Source organism: Orycteropus afer, unplaced genomic scaffold, assembly GCF_000298275.1.
Source record: "Orycteropus afer afer isolate SDZICR_OR568_19922 unplaced genomic scaffold, OryAfe1.0 scaffold00003, whole genome shotgun sequence".
NCBI lineage: Eukaryota > Metazoa > Chordata > Mammalia > Tubulidentata > Orycteropodidae > Orycteropus > Orycteropus afer.
Genome location: NW_006921590.1, coordinates 34,252,659 through 34,277,071, shown reverse-complemented (window position 1 = coordinate 34,277,071; position 24,413 = coordinate 34,252,659). Strand labels below are relative to the sequence as shown.

The 24,413-nt window shown below is 41.3% G+C and overlaps 2 protein-coding genes across 2 annotated transcripts in view; one reads left to right on the top strand and one right to left on the bottom strand.

The window, feature by feature from the left end:
- STAG1 (stromal antigen 1) overlaps nt 1-11,760 on the top strand; it is a 528,154-nt gene extending 516,394 nt beyond the window's left edge. The window contains exons 29-33 of the mRNA XM_007937169.2: nt 3,123-3,297; nt 6,626-6,736; nt 7,228-7,342; nt 11,563-11,643; nt 11,737-11,760. Of these exons, the coding sequence (XP_007935360.1) occupies nt 3,123-3,297; nt 6,626-6,736; nt 7,228-7,342; nt 11,563-11,643; nt 11,737-11,760 (506 nt within the window). The remainder of the gene's footprint in view (nt 1-3,122; nt 3,298-6,625; nt 6,737-7,227; nt 7,343-11,562; nt 11,644-11,736) is intronic.
- Nucleotides 11,761-15,685: 3,925 nt separating this feature from the next.
- Nucleotides 15,686-24,413, bottom strand: part of PCCB (propionyl-CoA carboxylase subunit beta) — a 229,437-nt gene continuing 220,709 nt past the window's right edge. The window contains exons 10-15 of the mRNA XM_007937527.2: nt 22,917-23,024; nt 22,141-22,241; nt 21,623-21,721; nt 20,466-20,565; nt 19,341-19,427; nt 15,686-15,879 (exon numbers count right to left, since the gene is read on the bottom strand). Of these exons, the coding sequence (XP_007935718.1) occupies nt 15,686-15,879; nt 19,341-19,427; nt 20,466-20,565; nt 21,623-21,721; nt 22,141-22,241; nt 22,917-23,024 (689 nt within the window). The remainder of the gene's footprint in view (nt 15,880-19,340; nt 19,428-20,465; nt 20,566-21,622; nt 21,722-22,140; nt 22,242-22,916; nt 23,025-24,413) is intronic.

The window sequence follows — 24,413 nt, the reverse complement described above, 5'->3', positions numbered from 1 at the left end:
TAGGAGACCAGACTTCGTAGAGATAAGCAAAGTGATATATAATTTGTTACAGGAAGATGATGATAGGCACATGATTTCCTTGTATATTTGATATACACTGAGAGGTTTAGACAAAAGGTTGGATAGAGAATGAGGGACAGAAAAGAGAGGAAAAAGGAGTTGAAGGAGCAGCATGGAAGTAGGAAAAAGAAAAGGAAGAAACAGAAGGGTCTATAAAACTGATCCCCCCTGCCATATGCCTCTAATACATTAAAATTTCAAGATAGACATATAGCTGTTCTATTAAATTTTGTCCGTAATATATGAGGGATACTGAAACATTAAGGACAGATATCTGCAATAAATTGAATATACCAAAACAGCTTTACAATTCTACCATTCAGGTGGATAATTTATTTTTTGCACATTTAAACAGTAATGGCCAAATCTGGTTTTATAACCGTCTTGGAGTATGGGGAAAAAAGGAGTTAAATTGTCATGAGAATCTGATCAGTAATAGGTATTCGCATATTCAAAAAGACTAAAAATTGCTCTGCTAAAACAAATTAAAAACAAAAAAAAAAATTACTCTTAAACTTAGAGAAGCTAGCTTCAAAGTGAAAATACTTATTTCCTCAAATAATCTTCTCCATACTTCTCCTAGTGCATTTTCTCCAGCTTTTTCTAGATGTAATACATCTTGATAGTATTCATCAAATCCTTGCTGTGCACCAGGAATGTGCTTCACATGCATTATGTCATTTCCTTTGTTTTTTTGACTAATTGTAAAGCACTTAGCACAGTCTTTGACACAAAATAAATGCTGTATAATGTTATATATCCTCAGCTCTTGAGTTCAGCACTACTATCAAATTTTGCACAGAAGAAATAGGCTGAGTTTAAATAACTATCTAATTCACTAATGGAGCAGTATGTATCATTATCTTCAAGAGTAAGGGAAACATGGACCAAATTAAAACCAAGCCCACTGCCAGAGTCAGTTCCGACTCACAGCAACCCCTATTGGGTTTCTAAGGCTGTAAATCTTCACAGAAATAGACTGCTTCATCTTCTTCCCACAGAGCAGCTGGTGGGTTAGCAGCCAAATGCCTTACCTGCTATACCGCAAGAGCTCCTATATATGGACCAGATATCCTAATTTTATCATTGTCACTTACTAAATTGCACAAGTGAAAGGTTCCTGCCAGTTTTAAATTTACCAGATGACTAAAATTGCATGTCCTGAACCATGAGGCAGCAGAGTTTCACCTATTTGAGATGAATATGGGAGCTATACAAGAAGTATTTGCATTAGGGAATCTTTAGGGGTTATGAGGATGTAGTCAAGAAGAGTGAGAGCTCTTCTTGAAATTATTCATTTAGTAAGCATTTACCGAGTGTGCCATCCACCTTCCTAAGCACTGTGCTGGGGGTTAGAGATTAAGTATTAGCAAAGAGTACAGATAAGGAGACAGAGAAGCATGCATTATCAGTTAAGCATGTCACATACTCTGCTGGGCCACATGCATGATCCTCTGGCACATGCAGGGGACAATCAGACTCTTCCAGACAGTCTTTCTTGAGCCATTTAAAAGACTGCATGTAAGTGGAGAGCAGAAAGAGTTGACCAGATTAAGACCCTAAATGATACATATATATTTTTATTTTTATTTATTTATTTATTTTACCTGAGATGTTAAATGTAGCAGAGAGCAAAAGCTTTGAATTAAATGCTGAATGAAAATTCGTGTGAACAAAAGATGAACTACATATTTGATATTAACTAAGAAGAGATTTGGGAGCTCTGGTGGTATAGTGCCTAAGGCACTTGACTGCTAACCAGAAGGCTGGCGGTTCAAACCCACCAGCCACTCCTCAGAAGGAAGGTTGGGCAATCTACTTCTCTAGTGATATCACCTTGGAAGCCCAAGGAGGAGTCACTATGAATCGGATCTGACTTGACGGCAGTGTTTTTTTTTTTTTGTAAGAAGAGATTCAGTAAGTGAGCTTCAGATCAGTGGAATGACCTTGGGTATGTTTTTCCAGGGACAGAAAAGCCAACCCAGAATGTCCACAAGTGTCTGACAATGTATTAGAAATCTGAGACCTGCACTGAGAAAGATGGTATGCTTGATGGCAAATGAAGGACTAACATGTACATATTGCTGAGATTTAATAGGAGGAAGAAAAACAAATTCATACTATACTTTGGATTAAAATTCTTCAGAAGGAAAAACAGCATATCAAAAAATAGTTTAGAATTTTTATAAGTAGAAACTTTATTGATTATGTAATATTTTGTTAGGATATAGTTTAGGTATGCAGCTAATGCTTTTAATTTGCCCAAATCTTTGTAAGCTTCAGGAGAATGAAAGAACCAGCTCCCTGACCCCTGGCAGGAACTTAAATCTAATTATAGCAACAACATAGGCACATGACAGATGAGCTGTCAGTGTAAGATAGTATGTAATTAAGTCCTAAGTAAGCAGAAATGATTGTATTTCCTTTGGAAGTTAAAAGGATGGTAAGTGTGGGCTCAGTGGGGTGGTCAGAGGAAGCTTCCCTGAGGTGGTAGAACATTAGAGGCATGAAGTGCGAGAGCTTCTCAACGCATCTTAAATGTATAACCTGGCCAAAAAAAAAAAAAAAAATTCTCTGGTGACTAGTGTCCATGTGTGCAAGGAGATGTGCCGATTTCTCAGTAAAGGACGGTCAGGCTTTAAATGCTACCGCCTGTGAGACGCAGGAAATAAACCCTTTATTGCTTAAGCAAAAGAAGGTTGAGGAGATCTGTTTCCAGAGATCAGAAAGCTGGCTGGCTCCATTCTTCTTCTAAGATGAATGGATCCTCCTCAAAAATGGAAGCATTTGAGGTAACAATGTGATGACCAACATTTTAGTGGTTATATACATGTATTACCTCATTTAATGCTTACCACTCTGAGGTTAGGACTGATGCCCTGTTTGTATATGAGACAACTGAAATTTGGAGGTTTTCCACAAAGTCAATACAATGAGTGAATGCTAGAACTAGGATCCAAATTAAGCAGCCTGACTCCACAGACTCCAGTCTGTCCATAAATGCTGCCATCAGAGTCCATTCCATCCCATGACATTCTGTGATTCTACCTGGGATTTTACAGATGAAAGTCTGGATAACACGTGGCTAAATAGAACTGATACCACCATTCAGACTCCTGGGCCCCTGCCAGCACCACAGCTCACTTCCACTGTACTGCGGGAGAACAGCCGGCCCATGGGGGAGCAGATTCAGGAACCCGAGTCTGAGCATGGCTCTGAACCAGACTTTTTACACAAGTAAGTAATAGGAGTTTGTTTTCTTAACATCACACCTTTCACTGTGGAATTATTTAAGAAAATATCATTTATTCAGACTATATTTTTTTCTATAACCTTAAAACTGTAAAGAATTCAAAATATTTACATTTATTAATTTTCACAGTGACAGTGTTAGGCTATCAATTTTTTGATCCATTCATGAGGAGAGCGAGCCACAGATACAGGATATGTTATAACAGATCTGTTAAAAAGTTTGCAAACACTATTGTGGATATCAGTTTCACGGGATTCTCAGATCTTTAAATGGGTGTCTCACTAAGTGTGAGTTCTAGTGGAAATTTACAGTTTCCTCAGGCAGGTCTGTTTCTTCTTTGGGATTTGCCAAGCACATATTCAAATGTTACTTCCTTGCCAAGACATCCTGAGAACCTGTGCTGGGTTGTCAGTAGTCTGAACACCAAATAGACTGTGTATCACTTTTTTTTTTTTTTTAATCAATTTAATAGTATTTTGTCTTAAGTTTCTATTTGAAAGTTAAATTGTTCATAAGTCAATAAGAATTGTTAAGATCTCTTCTAATAAATGCTGAGACTATAATACTATAGGTATTACCCTTTCCTCACACTAGCAGTTAAAATATTTCCTTGTACACAAGGGCTCTACTGTAGCTCTGAAAATTGTGGGTACTGCAGAGTGATGGCTATAAAAATGTTAACTTCTTCTTTCCCATTTTCCATACAACTTTGAAATTCTCCTTAGCTCCTCACTCTGTTAAAAGAATTCTCAGTAAGTTTAGTAGGTGACAAATGGGAAGAGGCATTGTTTAGTAGTATTCAGATCCGGCCTGCATCACTGGGCAGTGCTGTGCTGCTGAGAGTTCTAGGTGGTGGTTTGCCTTATGACCTCACCCCTCTTCCTGTAGGTTCAGTTCTTCCTTATTTGAGCAACCTGCCTTGCTGTGATCTTGCCACATGTCAGTCCTTCCTGGCTGGGGTCTGTCTCCTTTTCTCTGCTGTTGGTTTAGTCAAGGTGGCAGCCCCACAAGTGCTCATATGCCAGTAAGCGGCATCCAGTTGATGATTTGGTCTAGCATGCACCTGACTCCAGATCACTTCATAAGGACTGAGTAAAGATGTGTTACTGTCTTACTCTTCCTTGTTCTGAGCCTGCACGCCAGCATCATTTCTGTTCCTTAGGAGGCTGGCTTTCTAGCTAGGAATACATACTTGTGAATGGGGTAGCAACCTAAAGCAGGTATGAGACACACTCCTTGTTTGGCAAGGATTTGCTCAACGAGGTTGACAGGTGCCCAGCTTCTCTTGGGCACAGGGATCTCTTTAGGCAACTTACTGCCTTTTTTGAAAAACAGCAGAGATCGACTTTAAGGGGTGAGAGGGAGCATACTAGGATCAATCACATTCTCTCTCCCCCCTGCTTCTTGCCCTCCCTTCTTCTGCCTGTAACTGGACTCTTGAGGTCAGGGTGTACTGGGGGTAGGAGGTCCTTGATCCTCACATCAGAGACTCACTTGGCTATTCACAAGCCTGCCACCATCTACAGAATCCCTAGAGGTACTTGATTCCAAATTTAACATGGTAAACATAATTATTTTTTCCCCTCTGATCATTATCATCTCTGCTCATCTCAGTGGTTGGCAGCACCATCTATCAAACTGCTCAAAAATAACAATTATCATAGTAGAGTCCATCTCTGCTCATCTCAGTGGTTGGCAGCACCATCTATCAAACTGCTCAAAAATAACAATTATCATAGTAGAGTCTTGTGCCTCTTTTGTCCAGTATCCAATAAGGTCATTAGGCTCTATCCATAAAATGTATCCAAATCCACCCACTTTTTACTATCTGCAGTACTGTATCATTAGTCTAAACCACCATGATTCCACACCCAAGTTTTTTTTGTAGTATCCCCTTTACTGATCTTGCCATTTCCATTCTTGCTCTTCTACTGTCCATCCTCAACATGGCATGATCAGGTTACCATGCCTCTCATAACAGAGAGTAAAATCCTACACAGCCTGCAAGGACCTACATGATTTGGCCCCTGCCTCTTCCTCCACCTCTCACTCTCTACTTCAGTCACACTGGCTTTCTTCTTGCTGACTCTTAAACACATCAAGCTTTTTCCTCAGATCACTGCATGACTGCCTCATCATTTAGGTTTCAGTTCAGATGTTATCTCAGAACTTTAATCTGTTTCATGTTTTTAATAGCACCTATCAATACCAGAATTATTTTGTTACGTGTTTATTGACTGTCTTCCCTACTACCTCCCAACAAGACTAAATAAGCTCATTGAGGTTAGGGACTCTTATTTCACTGATGTATCCCAAACTCCCTAAAACAGCAGTTTATCTATAGTAGCACCTTAATTGTTACTCACCACTCAGCCAGCTGGCTGAGACAAAGTACATTTCCCTGACCATGGACAGGCTGGCAAATGAGAGCTGACCTTAAGTTCCATGCTTTCTAAAATGCCTTATCTTCCAAACAGCTATAGATGCCCACCTAGAGATAACTTTAGAAAAATAAACCTTAAGATTAAAAATAAGGAATAAGGAGATAATTGCCCTCATTAACAGTTTCAGATCTAGTGAATATATGTTCTTCTTATATGGAAATTTACCAACCCACCTACCCAGCCAGGCAAGTACCCTTTTCCCCGGCAATAGTAGCAGTTTCAGGTAGATAGGCCACATTCTCACCTTCTCCACTTTATGATTTTAACCTACACTGTTTTGGAAGCTAGAAGTACAAGCTCATAGTGCCAGCTCTAGGGGCTGGATGAAAGCCCCTCAACCTTGGGCTTCAGCTCTCTGTCTTGCTCCTGGCCCACTGGAGCTAGAGGTATCTCTTCACCTAGGCAGCTGATGAGGCTGACAAGCCAAAGATTACCAAACAACATGAGAAGCCTCTAGTTCAAGTCCAGAGACATTCCCAAGATCAGCAGGAAACACAGCAGGCTGCTAAGTGAAGACCCAGCTACATGTAGGGCCCAAGCATGCCCAAAACTATAGACCATACCCAAAGCTTCTCCTTATATACTGGAAGCAGACCTCATTCGTAAAGCAGCTACTCATGGCAGATCCCACCATGGAGCTGATTGCCAGTCTCATCTTGGGGAATAACTACATCCAGCTGCCCAGCCAAGTTAACACATAATCTTAACTACCACACACACTTTGGAAAAGATCTCACACTTTGGCCATGGAATAGATCAAACTCATTTTCCCTGTATGCAGATAAGGACAGCCAAGTTATCAGCATGGGGCTGCTTAAAGAGATTCATCATCTGCCCCCACTAAAAGAGTAATAGCATCTTCTCTTAGTCCTCAGATGCAGATCTCTTGGTTAGGCCAGCCGAAGTTAGAAGACTTAAATCGGAAGGACAGAACAGGAATGAACTATATGAAAGTGAGAACTGGAGTGAGACATGCCGTGTAAGTATCACATCAAGTATCTCAACATGTGATGCTGCTCATTATCTCTGATGTTTGATCTTAGACAAAGTTAAAATTACAGCTCAAGATATGTTATGCAGCACAAGATGAGAATGGAGGGCATAGGCTCGTGAGGCCTTCAGCATTTAAACCCTGGTGTTACCAGTTGTCAGCTGTGGCCTTGGACGAGCTGCAAAACCCGTGTCCCTTATTTTCCTCATTTGTAAAATTTGGATAATAGTGCCAAACATTTAGAATTTTGTAAGGATTGACACATAGCTAAATAAATGTTAACAACTGTTGTTATTACTGCATTTTACTTCCCTCCAATGAGACTATCTTGGAGCTCAGTATCATAATTTGTGTAGTCTATGTAGATCATAGTTTGAAGCTGTGAGTTTTGTTAGTTAAAAGAGCTAATGTGAGAAAGAGCCAGGACTCCAAATTGGATTAATTTGAACATCTTGCTGCCTGTGCCTTTTCCTTATCAGTCGGGGTCTAATGGAGGATGATGCTGAACCCATCTTTGAAGATGTGATGATGTCATCCCGGAGCCAGTTAGAAGATATGAACGAAGAATTTGAAGACACCATGGTTATTGATCTGGTAAGGAAATTCAGTATTTTTCTTCTGTTAAAACAGAGGAGGGCTTCTATCTCCTAGCTCATCATGTACCGTCTGGGGTGTTAAAAGCTTGCAGGTGGCCTCCCCAAAGCACAATGATTAGCACATTCACCTGAAGCAACAGAGGAAGCAGTCAGGAACAGGAAGAGGATATGGAATGTGTGTCTTAATTGCCTTCATAGATAACTGCCTCCTTTGCTTGAGACTGGAAAAACTGGAAGGTGCCCAGCTTCTATTACCAAAATTTTGATCAAAGCCTCCATAGACGATTCCTGATAGAAGGGGGAAGATGCAAAACAGAATTTCACATTCTCACGGACTTTAGATTTTCTGGAGCCATTAGGCTGAATGAATCCCTGAAACTACTGCCCTGAGATAAAAAAATATCCCTTGAAGTCTTAACACCAATAGTTTAATAGTTTAGCTTAACTAGTAAAAAAATGTCTGTTTTGAGTATGTTCTCTTAAGATCTATATAGGATCAAATTGGCAACAGCAACTCGAGAGATTGGATAGGAACCTTAGGGGACACTGAGTTTATGTTACTAGTGGAGGAACAACTCAGAGAATGTAATAATTGCTGCCACGAAATTGTACATGTAGAAATGGTTGGTGTATATTCTCAGTTACTCTAAATTTTAATAAATACATTAGGGCATCAGTGCAAGGTATGCTCCTCGTTGTGGTGAGGTGGCAGCAACGTTGACTGACAGTGGGCAGGGCCATCGTAGATCCTGTGGTCATCTGGATAAGTGTGTGCTTCTCAAGCCTGCTTTTAAAGTCATATTTGGCAAAAATGGACACTGATTCTCTATTACCCTTCTTGAAAGGGTCTCACACCAGACCTGTCTCTCAGCATACTCATCTGGCCTCTTGCGCTTCAGTGTAACAACCAAATGTAGGTACCTTATTTCTTCAGTGTAAAAAAATAATCAGTGTGTTAATGAAATTTGAATATGGATTAGGTGATAGATGAGATTGTCTGTCCATGGAACCAGGAGTCGAGAAATCAAGAAACATACTGAATTAGGCAAATCTGCAAATCACCTTTTTAAAGTTTTGAAAAGCAAAGATGTCACTTTGATGACTAAGGTCTCACCCAAGCCATGGTCTTTTCAGTTGCCTCATATGCATGTGAAAGTTGAATAATGAAAAGGAAGATGGACATAAATTTGATGCACCTGAACTGTGGTGCTGGCAGACAGTATTGAATATACTGTGGACTGCCAAAAGAATGAACAGATCAATCTTGGGAGAAATACAAATAGAATATTCCTTAGAAGTAAGGATGATGAGACCTGACTTACGTCAACTCACTTTGGACACAAACAAGAAAGACCAGTCACTAGAAAAGAACATCCCGGGTGACAAAGTAGATAGATAGCCAGTGAAAATGAATGAAACCCTCAATGAGCTGGATTGACATAATAGCCCCAACAGCGGATTCGATTCAAACATGTGATCATGAAGATGGCACAGAGCCAGGCAGTGTTTCATTCTGTTCTGCTAAGGTGATCATGAGTCAGAGGCAACTAACAGTAGATAGTAATATTTTCAGGAACAGTAATGGCATGGTAGTTATGTTTTAAATATGTATTTTAACTGACAAAAATTTTAAAAGTACTTAGCAGTGAAATGACATGGAGAAGATGGAACAGTGAGGAGGCAAGTTGTTTGACAGTTTTTGACAAATACAAGTTTCTCATACTATTTTGTCTGCTTTGTATGTTTTAAATTTTCCATAATGAAAAGATTTTATAAGAAATATGAGATCATGTCACTCCAATTCATAACTTCCCAACTTCCCCCCTCCATCCTTACCCCAGCCAGTAGCTTTTCATCTGTCTGCTTTGGGGAATTCACTGAGGTTTGTCACCTTGTATTTGATTTAAAAAGGACAACAAGGGCACTACATAAATGGAAGAACCTGCCTTGTTCATGGATAGGTAGACTAAACATTGTGAAAATGTCAATACCTAAAGCAATCCTGATCCAGATTTCAACAAATTTGTTTAAGGACATGGGAAAACTAATTACTAATTATTTCATATGGAAAGGAAAGAGACCTCAAATAAGCAGAGCACATCTCAAGAAGAAAAACAAAGTGGGAGGTCTCACACTCCCAGATCTTAAGAACTACTATACAGCCACAATAGTCAAAACAGCATGGTATTGGTACAGTGATAGACAGATGGAACAGAATCGAAAGTCCAGATATAGACCCATCCATCTATGGACAGCTGATCATTGACAAAGGCCCAAAGCCCATTAAATGGTGAAGAGACAGCCTCTTTAACAAATGGTGCTGGCAAAACTGGATATCCACCTGTAGAAAAATGAAACAAGATCCATACATCACCCCATACACAAAAACAAACTCAAGCTGGATCAAAGACTTAAATGTAAAACCCAAAACTATAAAATTCATAAAGATAAAATAGGGGCAAATCTAGGAGCACTAATTTACGGCCTAAATAGACTGTCAAGCATAACCCAGAATGTGCAGGAGATAGAAGAGAGCTAGATGACTAAGACCTTTGAAAAATTAAATTCTTGTGCGCATCAAAAGATTTCTTCAAAAGGGTAAAAAGAAAACCTACAGGTTGGGAGAAAATATTTGCCTATGACATATCTGACAAAGGACTTATCTCCAAAATCTACAGAAAACTTCAACATCTCAACACCAAAAAGACAAATAACCCAATTCACAAATGGGCAAAAGACTTGAACAGACACTTCACCAAAGAAGATATACAGGCAGCCAACAAACACATGAGAAATTGCTCGTGATCATTAATCGTTCTTGTTGTTGTTATTTGCCATCGAGTCGGCCCCGACTCACAGCAACCCCTCCTTGGGTTTCCGAGGCAGTATCACTACGGAAGTAGGATTTCCCAACCTTCCTTCAAAACAACGAGGTATCATTTCACCCCAGCAATAATAGCAAAGTTCAACAGATCAGATAGTAACAAATGCTGGTGGTGTTGTGGAGAGATTGGAACTCCTGTGCACTGCTGGTGGGATTGTAAAATGGTACCATTGTGGCAGACAGTATGGTGTTTCCTTAAAAAACTGAAAATAGAAGTACCATTTGACCCATTACTAGGAATATATCCTAAAGAGGTGAGAGATAGCACACGAACAGACATATGTACACCTATGTTCATCACAACACAATTCACCATAGCAAAGAGATGGAAACAACCTAAATGCCCATCAACAGATGAATGGATAACCAAATTATGGTATATCCACACAATGGAGTACTATGCCACGTTAAAGAACAATGAGGGATATACACAAATCATCTCGCAACGTGGATGAACCTGGAGGTCATTATGCTGAGTGAAATAAGTCAATTGCAGAAGGACAAGTACTGTATCAGCCCATTACTGTAAAAAGACAGAGAAGGGTTTGCTTGGGAAAGAGAATTCACCTAGTAGGTTACCGGGATGGGGAGGGAAAGGGAGGAATTAATTTCGGGCTAGTTGGGGCTTACACACTGACGTGGGTACGGGGAGGGATATATGGGAAGGATATATGACCACCATAACAACATTGGGAAATGAGAGGACACCGAACTGTGCACATAAGAGATAGACAACAGATGCTAATACCAACCAATGTATCCACAATGCCACATTGCCATTAACACCAAACACTAGGCTATACAGATAAACACAAACACCTGAGATAATCAGACGGAGGGGTCAGTGAACAGAGGTATACTCTAGACCAAGGGTAGATTCAGCTGAGGCTAATCTTGCACAGACACCAGTGATAGAAAATACCTGCAGTCCTTACAGAAACAATAGAAGGACAGACAGAGTAATCCCTCACAGACATCCAGACACTGTGGGAGAGAGATCCAATACAGCTGCTGCCTCAGAACCATAGTACTGGGGGACACCAGACTCAGTTGGCACAAAATACATAAAAGCGTTGCTCCACAGAAATTGAAAAATAAAAAGATATAGCTGTAACCCCCAAAATTGTACATGTACATTTACATGTGTGTATGTGCATTTATTTACATGTTCGATTTATTTTACTTTAAATGATAAAAGCCAAAAGCACTGCTAAAATTTTCTTAAATCTATGTTCCATATAAAAACTGAAGTCTTTTCTTTCTCCTTTTGAAACTGACCTTAACAATTCTGCATATTTATGATACTGTCAAGTAACTGACGACTTCTTTTCCAGCCCCCTTCAAGAAATCGGCGAGAGCGTGCTGAGCTGAGGCCAGACTTCTTTGACTCTGCAGCTATCATAGAAGACGATTCAGTAAATGCTAACTTATTACTGTTCTTTATTGGTGGTTTTTGAGTCCTATTTATGCATGATATTAATAATAATCGTTTCTCATTACTTTCCTAGGGATTTGGAATGCCTATGTTCTGAAGTCTGAAGATACTTTACAAATCTGGAACTCTATTATTTAGAGCTAGAGGCCTATATACTGTGATAGCTTGTGTGGGGAAAAAACACTTTTGATGTGATCTGATTTGTTTTTTAATCAAATGATTGAGGTCAATCCCTTTTTGCAGTGACAGAGAAGAGGAGCATGTATATTACCCCAAGAGAATTCTGGCAAATGTCACCTCAGAAGGACTGACCTGAAAAATCATTTGTGTCCTAACATTGGACTTATCCCAAATACAGATGAGTGTGTTTTTCTGGAGGGAGGAAGAAATTTTAAATTTTTAAAAACAGCTGTCAAGATAAACACTGTTATACACCTGTTTTATGAAAACTCAGCACTGAGTAAAAAAAAAAATATTTTTAACTTTATTTTCCTGTTGTACAATTTAAAAACCGTTTTAACATTTTGCCTTTTTATGTTTTAAGAGCTAACCATTTTTATTAAACTTACGAGTAAGCAGCTCATCCTGATTGCCGAAGAGTGTGTTGGAGCTCACTGGATGTGGTTGACCTTGTGGAGCACAGAAATACAGAGGAGCAGGACATTGGAAAAGCAAAGACGATTATTCTGACACAGTGCATCTCTGCCAAAAACCACAAACCCTCTGTGGATATGGATATAATTCCCCAATTTTATATACTCTTGAATAAAAAAGTTTATTTTTATTTATAAGGGGCATATAATAAGAAATGTCCCTACAGCCATTTTTCCAACAGATGCTGTGCACCATTCATTTTATATAGAACAGGGAGAGTCAAATACAGTACATTTTCTATTGGTATTTGTTCTGTGCATTTTTAGCAACTTCTACCAGCAAATAAAGTATTCTCAGTAAAACAAATGGTTCTCAAGTTATCAATTTGCTGTTTTTACCACTTATTTCATGCCCTGCCAAATTCAAATTACAGACTTCGTTTTCTTAAGATAATCATGAAGAAATTCTAATCACTTTGCCATTCAAAAGTAATTTTAAGTGTAACATAAATGTGTCTACTTCCCATGCACTTAATACCCTTATGCGCTAATTTTGTGAATTAATTTTACCGATTATAGAAGTATGTGCTGCATAGAAGTCTGTGCTTAGAGGGTGAAGTGTTAAGCTTACCTTGAAATACAGCGACATCTCAGTGTTAAATGTGCATATTAAGAATAATTTTTTTGGGGAAAGAAATTGCAAATCTTCAGGACAGTCTTCAGTGGTTTAGTTACATTCTCCTTAGACTTTTATGACTTGCTGCTATTGTTGTTTTTAAAAAGCCCACTTAGTTTCTTCCTTTTTGATTTTTAAAGTAAGCCTCAGAGTTTCTAAACCAATCCATCCACAGCTGTTTCTGGGCTGGTTTTTAAAGTAGCTGCAACAGAATCATGAGGCTTTCTCTTTTTACCAAAAATGAAACACATTTTTTAAAAATCTGTACACTCAGTGATTACCTTTTGTGAGGGAAAGCAAAATTGATGATTTTATCCATCCTTTGGTAAACAGTTTTTCCTCAACATTTGTACAGTTCTGAAAAAAACTTGGTCACCAAAAATGTTTTATCTGCTAACTCAGCAATTCCTGGGCTCCAGTTAGGGGGGCTGGGGTGTCACTTTCTTCCAGAAATATGGGCTTCACTGGAAGAGAAAAGTCGAGAATGGACTATCCATCACGCCAGCCCTGCCTGTCGTTCTGGCCAGGGAACAAGCCACGCACCTGGCATGTCCACAGACTAGTCTTTTGCTTGACAGTCTCATGTGGAAAACAAATGCTAACTTAGAACTGTAGACTACCATGCAACAAAGAAAGGCTTAATATCTACTCCAATGGGTTTCCAGTTCAGTTTGAGTCAATCGAATTTTTGTATTTTCAGTGTCTCCTTGATTGGTTTTGCTAGTAATTCTGTAAATTGTACATTTGCAATATGAGGTTTTTTTCCTTTTGTACAATTTGAAACTGATGCTTCACCTTTCCTTTAATAAACTGTTCAAAATCACATGTGTGGTGGTCATCCGATTACCCTACTACGTAAAGCATTAAAGGCCATTTCCTGACCTTCTGCTCTTGGGAGAGGTTGCTGCTTCAATAATTTTTTAAATGATGGCAAGGTTATCAGTAAGGTTTTTAAGAAAACATACATTTAGAACTAGCTCACCAGTTTTCTTTCATTCCTTGTATTTTCCCAGAGAGAGAGAGAGAAGGGAGTAGGTAGGCTGAGTCTTCTGTGGCTGAAGAGTCTCTCGCAGGCCGAGTTTAAGATGAGGCATTCAGGGATCATCCACCAGCCTACAGCCTGGGCCCTTCAACCTGAGACCCAGACCCTGGGTTTTTATGGTCAGTTGCCCCTAGGAGTGGCCCTTTGAAGACCACGTGGATTACACACAACCCCAAAAGCAAGGGTTTCTCTTGTCACTGATGCCAGATCTCAAAAGAAGTCACACCCTACACACTGTCAAGGCCTAGCAGTGTTCTTCAGGTGAGCTCATTAAATGGTCTGAGATGCCTGTGGCAGAAAAGACAGGAATGTGGGGGATAAATTAGCAAGGGGGTTCACAGTTAAGGAGGGAAGATGATGAGGTCTGTCACTGTGGCTGCTGATCTTGAAGCTTATGAGACTGTGACAGTTTCTTGGAACAAGTTGCACAACTCCCAGCTGTGACCTGACTCCCTGCTTACGAGTCCATCGATCAAACTCTTCATGAGAAACCAAGGCTTCTCAGACCAAACTTAGAAAACTGCATCCCTGCCTAAGTGCTTTGCTTTGTGGGGTTCTCTATCAGGCATCACTTTTTGAAGGTCAGCTTTCTATTCCCAAAGGTACACAAAAGAGGTGCTTCTCACCATCCAAGATAGAAAGAGCATGGTCAGAACTTCAGTACCAAGGCTGCCAGGTTGCTCGAGTATGCTGGCTAGATTCTACAGTGACTCCCAAACCAAGGCCTTGCCCATCCAACTGGCTGGAGCTCCTGCTTGGAATAGTGGGAATCCCATGCTGACATCAAGGGCACAAGAGCATGAGGACCAGCAGTTCTTACTTGGAAGACTGAATACACAGAAGCACATAACGTATTCACAGTGGTCAAACTGGTGAACTCTCAAAACTGGTTCAACAAGTCCATCAACAGTTGATGTGAACTCAGTGTGTAGGTGGGTGTCTTTCACAGGTGTGTCTAGCTAGACAGACCACCTCTCCTGCACCAGCAGGAAGCATGTAACAGTGCATTGAGCAGAAAGAATTGGGGTAGGGAGACCAAGACATGGTCAGAAGTTAGAAGCTGTAAAATATTTTTGCAACACAAGCACTTTGTAACAAGCACTGGAAGACTGCAGTTGAAGGTACTCTCCATTACTCTAGCAACTCAAAAAAGATGACTTCCTAGCACTGCTGTACAGAGGATTTTATGCAGAGGTAGGAAGCTTTCCAAATTCAGTAGCTCTCTGAGTTTAGAGACAACACCAATGGAGTAGATCACCACTTCTCTCACTACTCTTACCACAACCTTTAGGAGTTCATCCCATTGCCTCTTCAGTTGAGTAGCAGTATTCAAGACTGGAGAGTGCACACAGGTTTGGGATCAGATAAACCTGTTTGAGTTTCAATCCCGGCTTTACCACTTAATGACTATATCAAGCTCAGGACAAATTCCTAACTCAGGCAAGTCCAGCAGGACCTAATAGTGTCCTCTACTTCCACCACAACCCCACCGCACTATTTGTTCTCAGTCTAAAGGCAGACACTTGCCAGCTCTCTGCTCCACTAACCCCAGTCCTGTTACAAAATTCAACATTTTTCTTTATCCCCTTAAGATGAGACCACCACTTGTGAAAGCCATTCATTCCCGCACAACAATGACAATACTCACTGCCACGTTCTCAGGGCTACAGAGGCTGCTCCACTTGACAAAGCTTCCTAAGATCTTGCAGCTTCATGTTTCCTTGGTCTCAGCTGGGTTTCTGAATGGGATTTTCCCCACCATCTTTGCTTCAAGACTTCCCAGGAGCCTCTCTATCCCAGGTGCCTTGCCAGACTGAATTTTCTCTAACCCAAGTAACTCGACCTCCTGCAGCAGGCCCAGGCACAAGCCATTCTTGGCATCAACCTGGTAAAACATTTCTTGAACTCCTTGATCCAAACAATTAAGAGTTTGTGTCTACTCTTGTTTTTACCATATAGTACAGTCATCCACAAGGCAGGGTCTAAATCCTAGCTTTGCTAGCCCTAGATATTGGATTGGTCAGACACTGTTGAGCTGTTGACCCACAAGCTGACCAACTTATATGACTCTTCCAGGAAGGCTCTAAAAGCCCAGCAGTTCACCACCACCCTTCCTCAGTTTCCAGTGGCTTACACTCATTCCTATGATTCTTATAAATGAACCTCTGGTCAAATAGAATATCTGGCCCCCTGGAGCTTATCACCTAGTTGGGAAGACAAGAAAAATGTGTTTAAGTCCAAAAAAAAAAAAAGGAAATGCATAATCAGGTACTTAAAAAAATACCTGCCATAAGAAGAATCAGTTTGTGCTAAGGAGTTGGGATTAACTAACAGAGTCAGGCCTCTGTGCAGGAATGTATTCAAACCAAACCAAATTCACTGCCATTGAGTCATATCCGACTTGTAGCAAACTCTCCTTGGGTTTCCAAGGTGGTATCACTACAGAAGTAGAGTGCCCAACCTTCCTTCCAAGGAGTGACTGGTGGATTTGAACTTCCAGCCTTCTGATTAACAGTGAAATGCCTTAGGCACTACACCACCAGAGTTCCCAGGAATGTATTAGAGCCATTCAAAACACAAGGGTGTTGCAATATGGAGGTAACTGGTGGCTTAAAAAACAACCCAGGTAAGCAAGGAAAGACCAGACCAGAAATTTCTGTGTGAGCAAAAAAGCCCACAGAGGACAGTGCCATCTACTGAAAATGCTGGAGCAGGGGGAATGCAGCAAAATCTGGACCTGGAGTTAAGTCTTCTAGCTGCAAACAGGCCTTACTGTTCAGGAAAAGACCACAGAATAGACAGACCAGAGGGGAGACTGCTGAAAAAGTGCCCAGAGTCCAACTAGGATAGTGACTGAAGAAAAGAAGTTTCCTGAAGGCCAAGAGAGCACAAAAACAACAACAAAAATCCAAGGGTGGAAACCTGGCTATCTGGAATGGTGGGGTTGCTGGTGGAAAGTGATAGTCACATATTGGTTTAGGTCAACTTAGAGCTATGGAAACAAGGGAAGACCATCAGTGGCAAGACCCAAGGCTCTCACCGTAGAGGAAAGCCCACCCAAGGCTGTCACCACAGAGGAAAGCCCACCACCCCTGCGGGAACCCTGGAATGGAACACCATGGCTTGGCCTATATGCTGAAACCACTTAAAATCTCCAGTCCTGGTATAACTGTTAATGCTTTACATATTCAGTAAAATAAAGTCAAGGATGGTGAAACCTCTGAAGTGGTCTACAAATAGAAACAGAGGCTCGAGTTCTATCAGATTGATAACATAACCACTCGGTTACTAACCCAAGTAAACTGACCATGTATCTCAGTTTAAAGACAAAAACAACTACCAAAAAGAGAAAAAAAAAGTCTTACTTTACTTGAGAAGGTTTATTTTTGATAGTACTATGGTTGCAGAAATTCTGACACTTCTGTACTTATATTAGGACTGAGCAAATGAGTAAATACATTGATGATAATGGAAACCAACTTTCTCACTGTGGAAGAAAATAAATATGGAATATGGACAACAACCTGTTGTGTTGGATTGGATTTAAAAGTGTCTATGAATTCAGGATTTGGAAAAAAAAATATATATATATATGAATATATATCTCACATACATGTATCAATCACATACATTTATAAATATTACACATTTATATATACCCCACACAGATACATGCACATACATGTGTAACTATTTCCTAGTTCTGTCTGCTAAAAATGCCTAGAAAGAAAGACACCCCAGTATCAATGTGAACATCTAGTGGGCTCCTTAGAGAAATGGCTGCTTCCAGGGTTGAGACAAGGAAAATATATGATGAACCTGGACCATCATCTTGTGTCAGAAAATAAGGAAATGCTCAGAAAATTATGGAAACATCAAAAGGACCTAGGAGCCAACTTGTAGGAACTCCCAATGGCCAAATTAGCACAACGAGAGCATCAAAATGAATAGTTAGTAGTGGTTTATACTGCATTGAATTTAAAAGAATCCATGAGTCCAAATTATACTTTTAATAAAAACAAAAGCAAAGAAAAAGCTCTTCCTTACAGCAGAGTTTCAACTAATAAATATAAACATAACAACGGGTTAGAAACTCAACAAGTTATTATCAACATAGAATTACCAACAAAGGCAAGAATCCTAAATGAATACTAAAATTATTGTACTACACCTTTATGAGGATCTAATTTGCTACACTCCTGGGGGACAGGGGGAACCCTTTGCCATCAAGTCAGTTCCAACTCCATCAGTTACAGAACTGAGGCGCCATATGGTTTTCTTGGCTGTAACCTTAATGGAAGCAGGTCACCAGGCCTTTCTTTTGTGATGCCACAGGGTATGCTGGAACTGCCAACTTTCTGGTTAGAACTGAGTGCAAACTATTTATGCCATGTAGGGTCCTGTGCTGCTAGACACACGTACATACAGTTGCAAACATCTTGTTTAATACTCAACAATTCTTGTGAGAATTGAGGGATAAAGCCAAAAGCCAAACGAGGTTGCTGTAAAGTCAATTCCAACTGATGGCAATGCCTTATGTTTCAAAGTCAGAACCAGGCTCCACAGCATTTCCAGAGACTTTTTGGAAGTAGAGCGCCAGGCTTTTCTCCCAACAGTTTTCAGGTTGCGTTCAAATTTGCCAATCTTCAGGTCAGGAGTCAAGCTCCTAAACGTGTACCACAGAAAGCCTCCTAAGAGCAGAGCTCCAACTAATAAATGCAGACATGGTGATGAGGTTAGAATTCAACATGTTATAATCAACACAAAATGACTGACTGAGGCAAGAATCCTAAATGAATACTAAACTTACTGTGCTACACTTTTCTGAGCATCTATTCTGCTAGACACACACACATACAACTGCAAACATTTAATACTCAATTCTTGGGGGAAACTAAGGGAGAGAGTATATTATGTTATCCCCACTTTAAGAAAGGAAAATGAGACCTAAGAAATACTCTTCCTGACAAGCATATTATCTTACCTATGGAGGGAAAAAAATTCCTGGGTGAAAAAGGGAAGATGATATATTGACATGTCAATAAGTGTCAGCTCTGGGAGATAATACCGTATAATAGTTTTTCTAGATTTTTGATTTTTCATATCTCTACCATAAAAAAATGAAATTTATCATTTAAAAAATCAAGCTTTTTAATAAAGCAAATGATTTTACATAAGGTTTAAAGAGACTTTTCTAAAAATTTAATAAACTTAAGTCATTTCAAGTTATTACAGGTATTTCGATTCCCAGGTCCAAGACTGCAAAAGTCAGAGAGGGGGTGTGAATGGCCAGGCAGTAATTTAGTTCTTGTTCGTTTTCCTTTGATTTGTTTACAGTGGGATATTTGCATGTTTCCTCCAAGGACGCTGCACCTTCTTGCTGGCCAAGACATCCAAGTCACAGCAGATTCGGGCACGAGTAAAGGAAGGTTGGATGATGTCATCAACAAACCCTGAGAAAGCACAGAAAGGAAGTCAATCACAGGCGTCCACAGATAATACCCCCTCCACATCCTGTGCCGAGCCTAGGCACCATCGCTGGGCTGACAGTGTGAGCGGGGCCCAACCTAACAAGGGCTGGGTCCTATGAACACTTCTTCCTAGGGAGCAACCCTATTCTTCTGTACATCCCCACCTTCCAGTCCAGGATCACTTGGCAAAAAAAAAAAGGAACATCAGACCCCCTGCCTGCTTTGTTTCAAGGCTTTCACCCTGCCAACATGAACAGAAAATTAAAATTAATATCTGTATTTTCAAAACTGACTATTAAAAAAAAAAAGGCAATTCCTTACATCCTGGACACAAGTCCTTCTGCAATATGATTCTGTCTCCTCCCACCAAGGGCAGCAGCCTCTTTATTCACCTGACTCTGTGACATACAAAGGCCAATAGAATATAGCAAAAGTAACAATGTACAATTTCCCAACCTAGGCCTCAAGGGGACTTGCAGCTTCCCCATCACCCCCTTACCACCCTGAGGACACTATATAGCGTCCCAGGCTAACCTCCCTAAGGATCAGACACCACGTGGAGGAAGAACAGTCAGCAGCAACAACGTACATGAGGCCATCTTGGACCATTCAACTCAAGCTACCAGATGACCAGTATTGCATGAATGATCCCAGAGCAGTCAGCAGACCAACCAACCAGCTGAGTCCAGACCAAACTGCTGACCCTCAGACCATGAGCAAATAAAAAAAAAAAAATAGTGGTGGTTTTAAGCAACTAAGTTTTGGTATGATTTTTACAAAGCACTGTATAACTGGAACACAGAAATCGTGTCATTCAAGCCATGTTACTTTGTTACTTTGATAATGGTAGTATATAGGCCCCTTGTACTGAATTGATGATTGCCTAGGAACAGCCTCAATATTCCCCAGTCTCAATTTGAATGCAAAGGCAAAAGGAGTTACGTGAGACTTTGAGGGGTGTAGGAATGAGCTAGTCACTGAACAAACGAATAAAGCTGCCCTCCCCACCATGTCCCCTACCTCTCACTGCAGCAGGAAAAGGGTTGGCAAATTTCTCAATATATTCTTCCTGAGCAGCGTCCACATTATCACGCCCTTTGAAGATGATCTCCACAGCACCCTGTACAAGAGGAGTCATGAAACATCACTGGAGGTTCCAACCTGGGCCAACCTGCAACTCACTGTCATTTATGTATGGTTGCAAACTTCTTGGTCAAAGCGTATTGTGGTGGTTGTTAACTATTTCGTCAATCAAAGTATTGGAGAGAAGAGAGAAGTGCCACCTTCAGGAAAAAAAATAGCACATAGGCACACATTGCGGGGGAGGGGGGCAGCAATCACCATGACCCCAGGGCTGTGTGACAGAACGCTCAGCTGTGGCCTCAATGAGCAGCAGCACAGGCAAAACGTGGCCACTGGCCTCTCTCCCAAGATCCCTTCCTACCCGATCTGCATCATCATCTTTCTTTCAAGCCAAGATCGTCCACAGTTAGATCCATGGCACCTGCATTAAGGGCAGTAAAGTACTATTTTCTCTTTCCTCATCATTTCAGTGGCCAGAGGTCAGACTCAACTCCAAATTTAGAAGGATGTGGGGCTAGAGGATGGCCCTTCAAGTTAGAACCCCTCAAAGTCCATTCTGGGAGGCCCTGGGAGTTATTTGGATCAACCCCAACAGCCATTTCAAAGAAGGAAAGGAATGAGGCATAGGTCCAACAACTCAAGGCCACCAGGGTCAAAGCTACAGCTCAGCTTCTTACAGGATGAAACAGTTCTGGGGCCCTCCCTGGGAGCTGAGATAGGGTTGGGGGCAATGTCCAATCCTCCCAGTAGCTAATTCAGCTTATTAAACATCTTCCCTTTACTGACAATCTCAAAACCCACTATGGGTCCTTCCTACCCACAGCCCCCACACTCCTTCCATTCCTTTCACTTGTCCTCCCATCTTTAGCATGAAGACACATTATCTACCTGCAGTGAGAGCCCAGAACAAAAGGCAGAGCTGGCCCCAAGGCCCCAAGAGAGAACCTTGCCAAGGCCTAGGCCCCAACTTCCTTGAGTCTTAGCCCATACTCAGGGCTCTGCCCTCTCCCCAACATTTCCCAGCTGTACTTTGAGCTCCTGTTGGGAGAGTACAGTCTGTGGACCTCAGAAAGGGGAAAGCTGGAGGTCCTCACCTTTGCTCCCATGACCGCAATCTCTGCTGTGGGCCAGGCATAGTTGCTGTCACTACAAAGGTGCTTGGAGCTCATGACATCATAGGCACCTCCATAGGCCTAGGAGAGAAACAATTTCTAAATGTTAGATCCTAGGACAACCAGTTCATGTCCCTAATAGACCCAAAGAAGCCAAGAAATGGGAACAAAGACCAAGAATAATCCTCCTGAGGTCCAGAAGGCTCCATATCTGCAAGGCCAGGGAGTCAAACCAGAGAGACATGGGCAGAGCCCCAAGGCCCTCTGTAGTGAACATGATCGTCTTTTTCTTGCTTTTTCCCAATGCTGCTTTCTGTTCTCATGTGTTAAAAGACCACAGACATTTCTTCAAGGTGGGAAATGTTGCCTCAAGAGATCTTTTCCAGAGTGAAAATAAGGCACACTCCTCCATCTGGCCCTGATGAAACTCTTGGGCAGGCCTGCAACCATGGTGTGCTGCAGGAAGACAGAGCACCATTGTCTCAAAATAAGTTCCTTACCTTCCTGGTGATGACCGTGACCTTGGGGACAGTTGCCTCAGCAAATGCATACAACAGCTTAGCGCCATGCCGGATTATGCCCCCGTACTCCTGTGCTGTGCCTAGGTCACGAGAAAGTGTTACCAAACACCCACAGAGGTCCTCATGAGGCCCACCCACGACTCTCAGTTGTGAGATCTTCCCTTGCCTCCCTAAACAGCCATGAGAACTTGGGACCATCTATCAAGCTCAACTGGCATAACATACTACACAAAAACACTGGTAAACATCCTACTTTGGTGAGTAGCAACTGGGATCTTAAAAGCTAGCAAGCAGCCATCTAGATGCAACGATGGGTCTCTCCTCATCCAGAGCAAAGAAGAATGAAGAAAACCAAAGATACACAGAAACAATTAGTCCAAGGGACTGGTACATCATGCAATCCTCAGCCTATACAACTATGAGACCAGAAGAACTAGATGGTGCCCAGCTACCACTGTCAACCACTCAGAGAGGGATCTATGTAGAAGATCCTGCATGGAGTGCGAGAATAATGTAGAACAAAATTCAAAATCATTAAAAAAAAAAAAAAAAAAGACCAGGTTTGCTTATCTGACAGAGCCTGGTGGAACCCCTGAGAGTACAGCCCCTAGCTGACCTTTAGGTCTGGAATTGGAGACCCAGAATATGAAGAAGACACAAATACTTAAGGAATTCTACAGTAAGATATCCAAATGAAGTGGGTACCTTACCGGGCATACCACCCTCTGCTGGCCCCCACTCTGTCAATGACTTACCAGGTAGAAATCCAGGGACATCAACAAAAGTGATGAGTGGAATGTTGAATGCATCACAGAACCGGACAAAACGAGCCCCTTTCACAGATGAATTAATATCCAAACAGCCTAGAAATAGAGAGATTATCTAGGCTGTTGTTGTTGTTATGTGCCGTCGAGTCAAATCCAACTCATAGCGACCCCTCCTTGGGTTTCCGAGGCAGTATCACTATGGAAGTAGGATTGCCCAACCTTCCTTCCAAGGAGTGGCTGGTGGGTTTGAACCACCAGCCGTCTGGTTAGCAGGCAAGTGTCTTAGCCACTATGCTACCAGAGCATCTAGACTGAGCTTCTAGGAAATTCCACTCACAATGGAACTATGTCCTCAGCAATCATCCAGAGCTGGTTTCTTTGGAGGCACCAATGTTTCCTCATCTCAGAAGACAATGGAAAACACTCTGGGAAAAGAGGGCCCAGGAATAGCCTCCTCTCACTCCAGGCTCTCTTCCTGGAAGCACAACCCAGTGCAAGTACCCAGGCTCTGCCTTTAGACTGAAGAACCACTGTGAGCTCTGTCGTGGATTGAACTGTGTCCCCCAAAAACATGTGTCAACTTGGCTGGGCCATGATTCTCAGTGGTCTGGTAGTTAAGTAATGATGTAATCATCCCCCATGATGTGACCAGCCAAGATCCTGTATGTGTGGCCTGTACCACCTTTTATTTTACAAGAGATAAAAGAAGAGACAAGCGAGAAGAGGGATCTCCTACCACCAAGAAAGAAGAGCTGAGAACAAAGCGTATCCCTTCAACCTGTGGTCCCTGTGCTGAAAACTCAACTCAGTTTCCACTGAATTGATCAATGACAGGGATCTTACCCTAAATCTGACAAAGAAACCCTTCCTTTGTAGCTGGTACCCTGAATTTGGACTTCTAGACTCCTAAACTGTGAGAAAATAAAGCTCTGTTTATTAAAAACCATCCACTTGTGGTATTTCTGTTACCCACCAGCCACTCCTCAGAAGGAAGGTTGGGCAATCTACTTCCGTAGTGATACTGCCTGGGAAACCCAAGGAGGGGTCACTATGAGTTGGGGCCAACTCAACAGCAGGGTGTTTGGTTTGCTTTGGTTCATCTAGCACTAGTAAGACAGGCTGACATGCAGTCTGCTTGCCACAATGGAACGATCAATGGCAAGTATCATTTGGGAGCTGCTCTGAGAATACACATAGCTTGGAATCAGATTCTGGATCCACCAGATATTGTCAAGTGTCTTTGGGAAAATTACCTTTCTGAGCCTGAGGTTTCTCACCTGCAAAATGGGAATGTTATTACCTCCTAACATAGTTGTAAGAACTAAAGGAGATGGTATCAATAAACTGTTCTCTTTAAAGTAGGAACTCAATTACTGATAAATCTCTCCTTCTACAACAGTTCCCGATCTATTTTCTGATCTCAGCATTACCCTGATATCAAAACATTATAAAAATAGAAGAATAAAAATGAAAGTCCCTCATGAA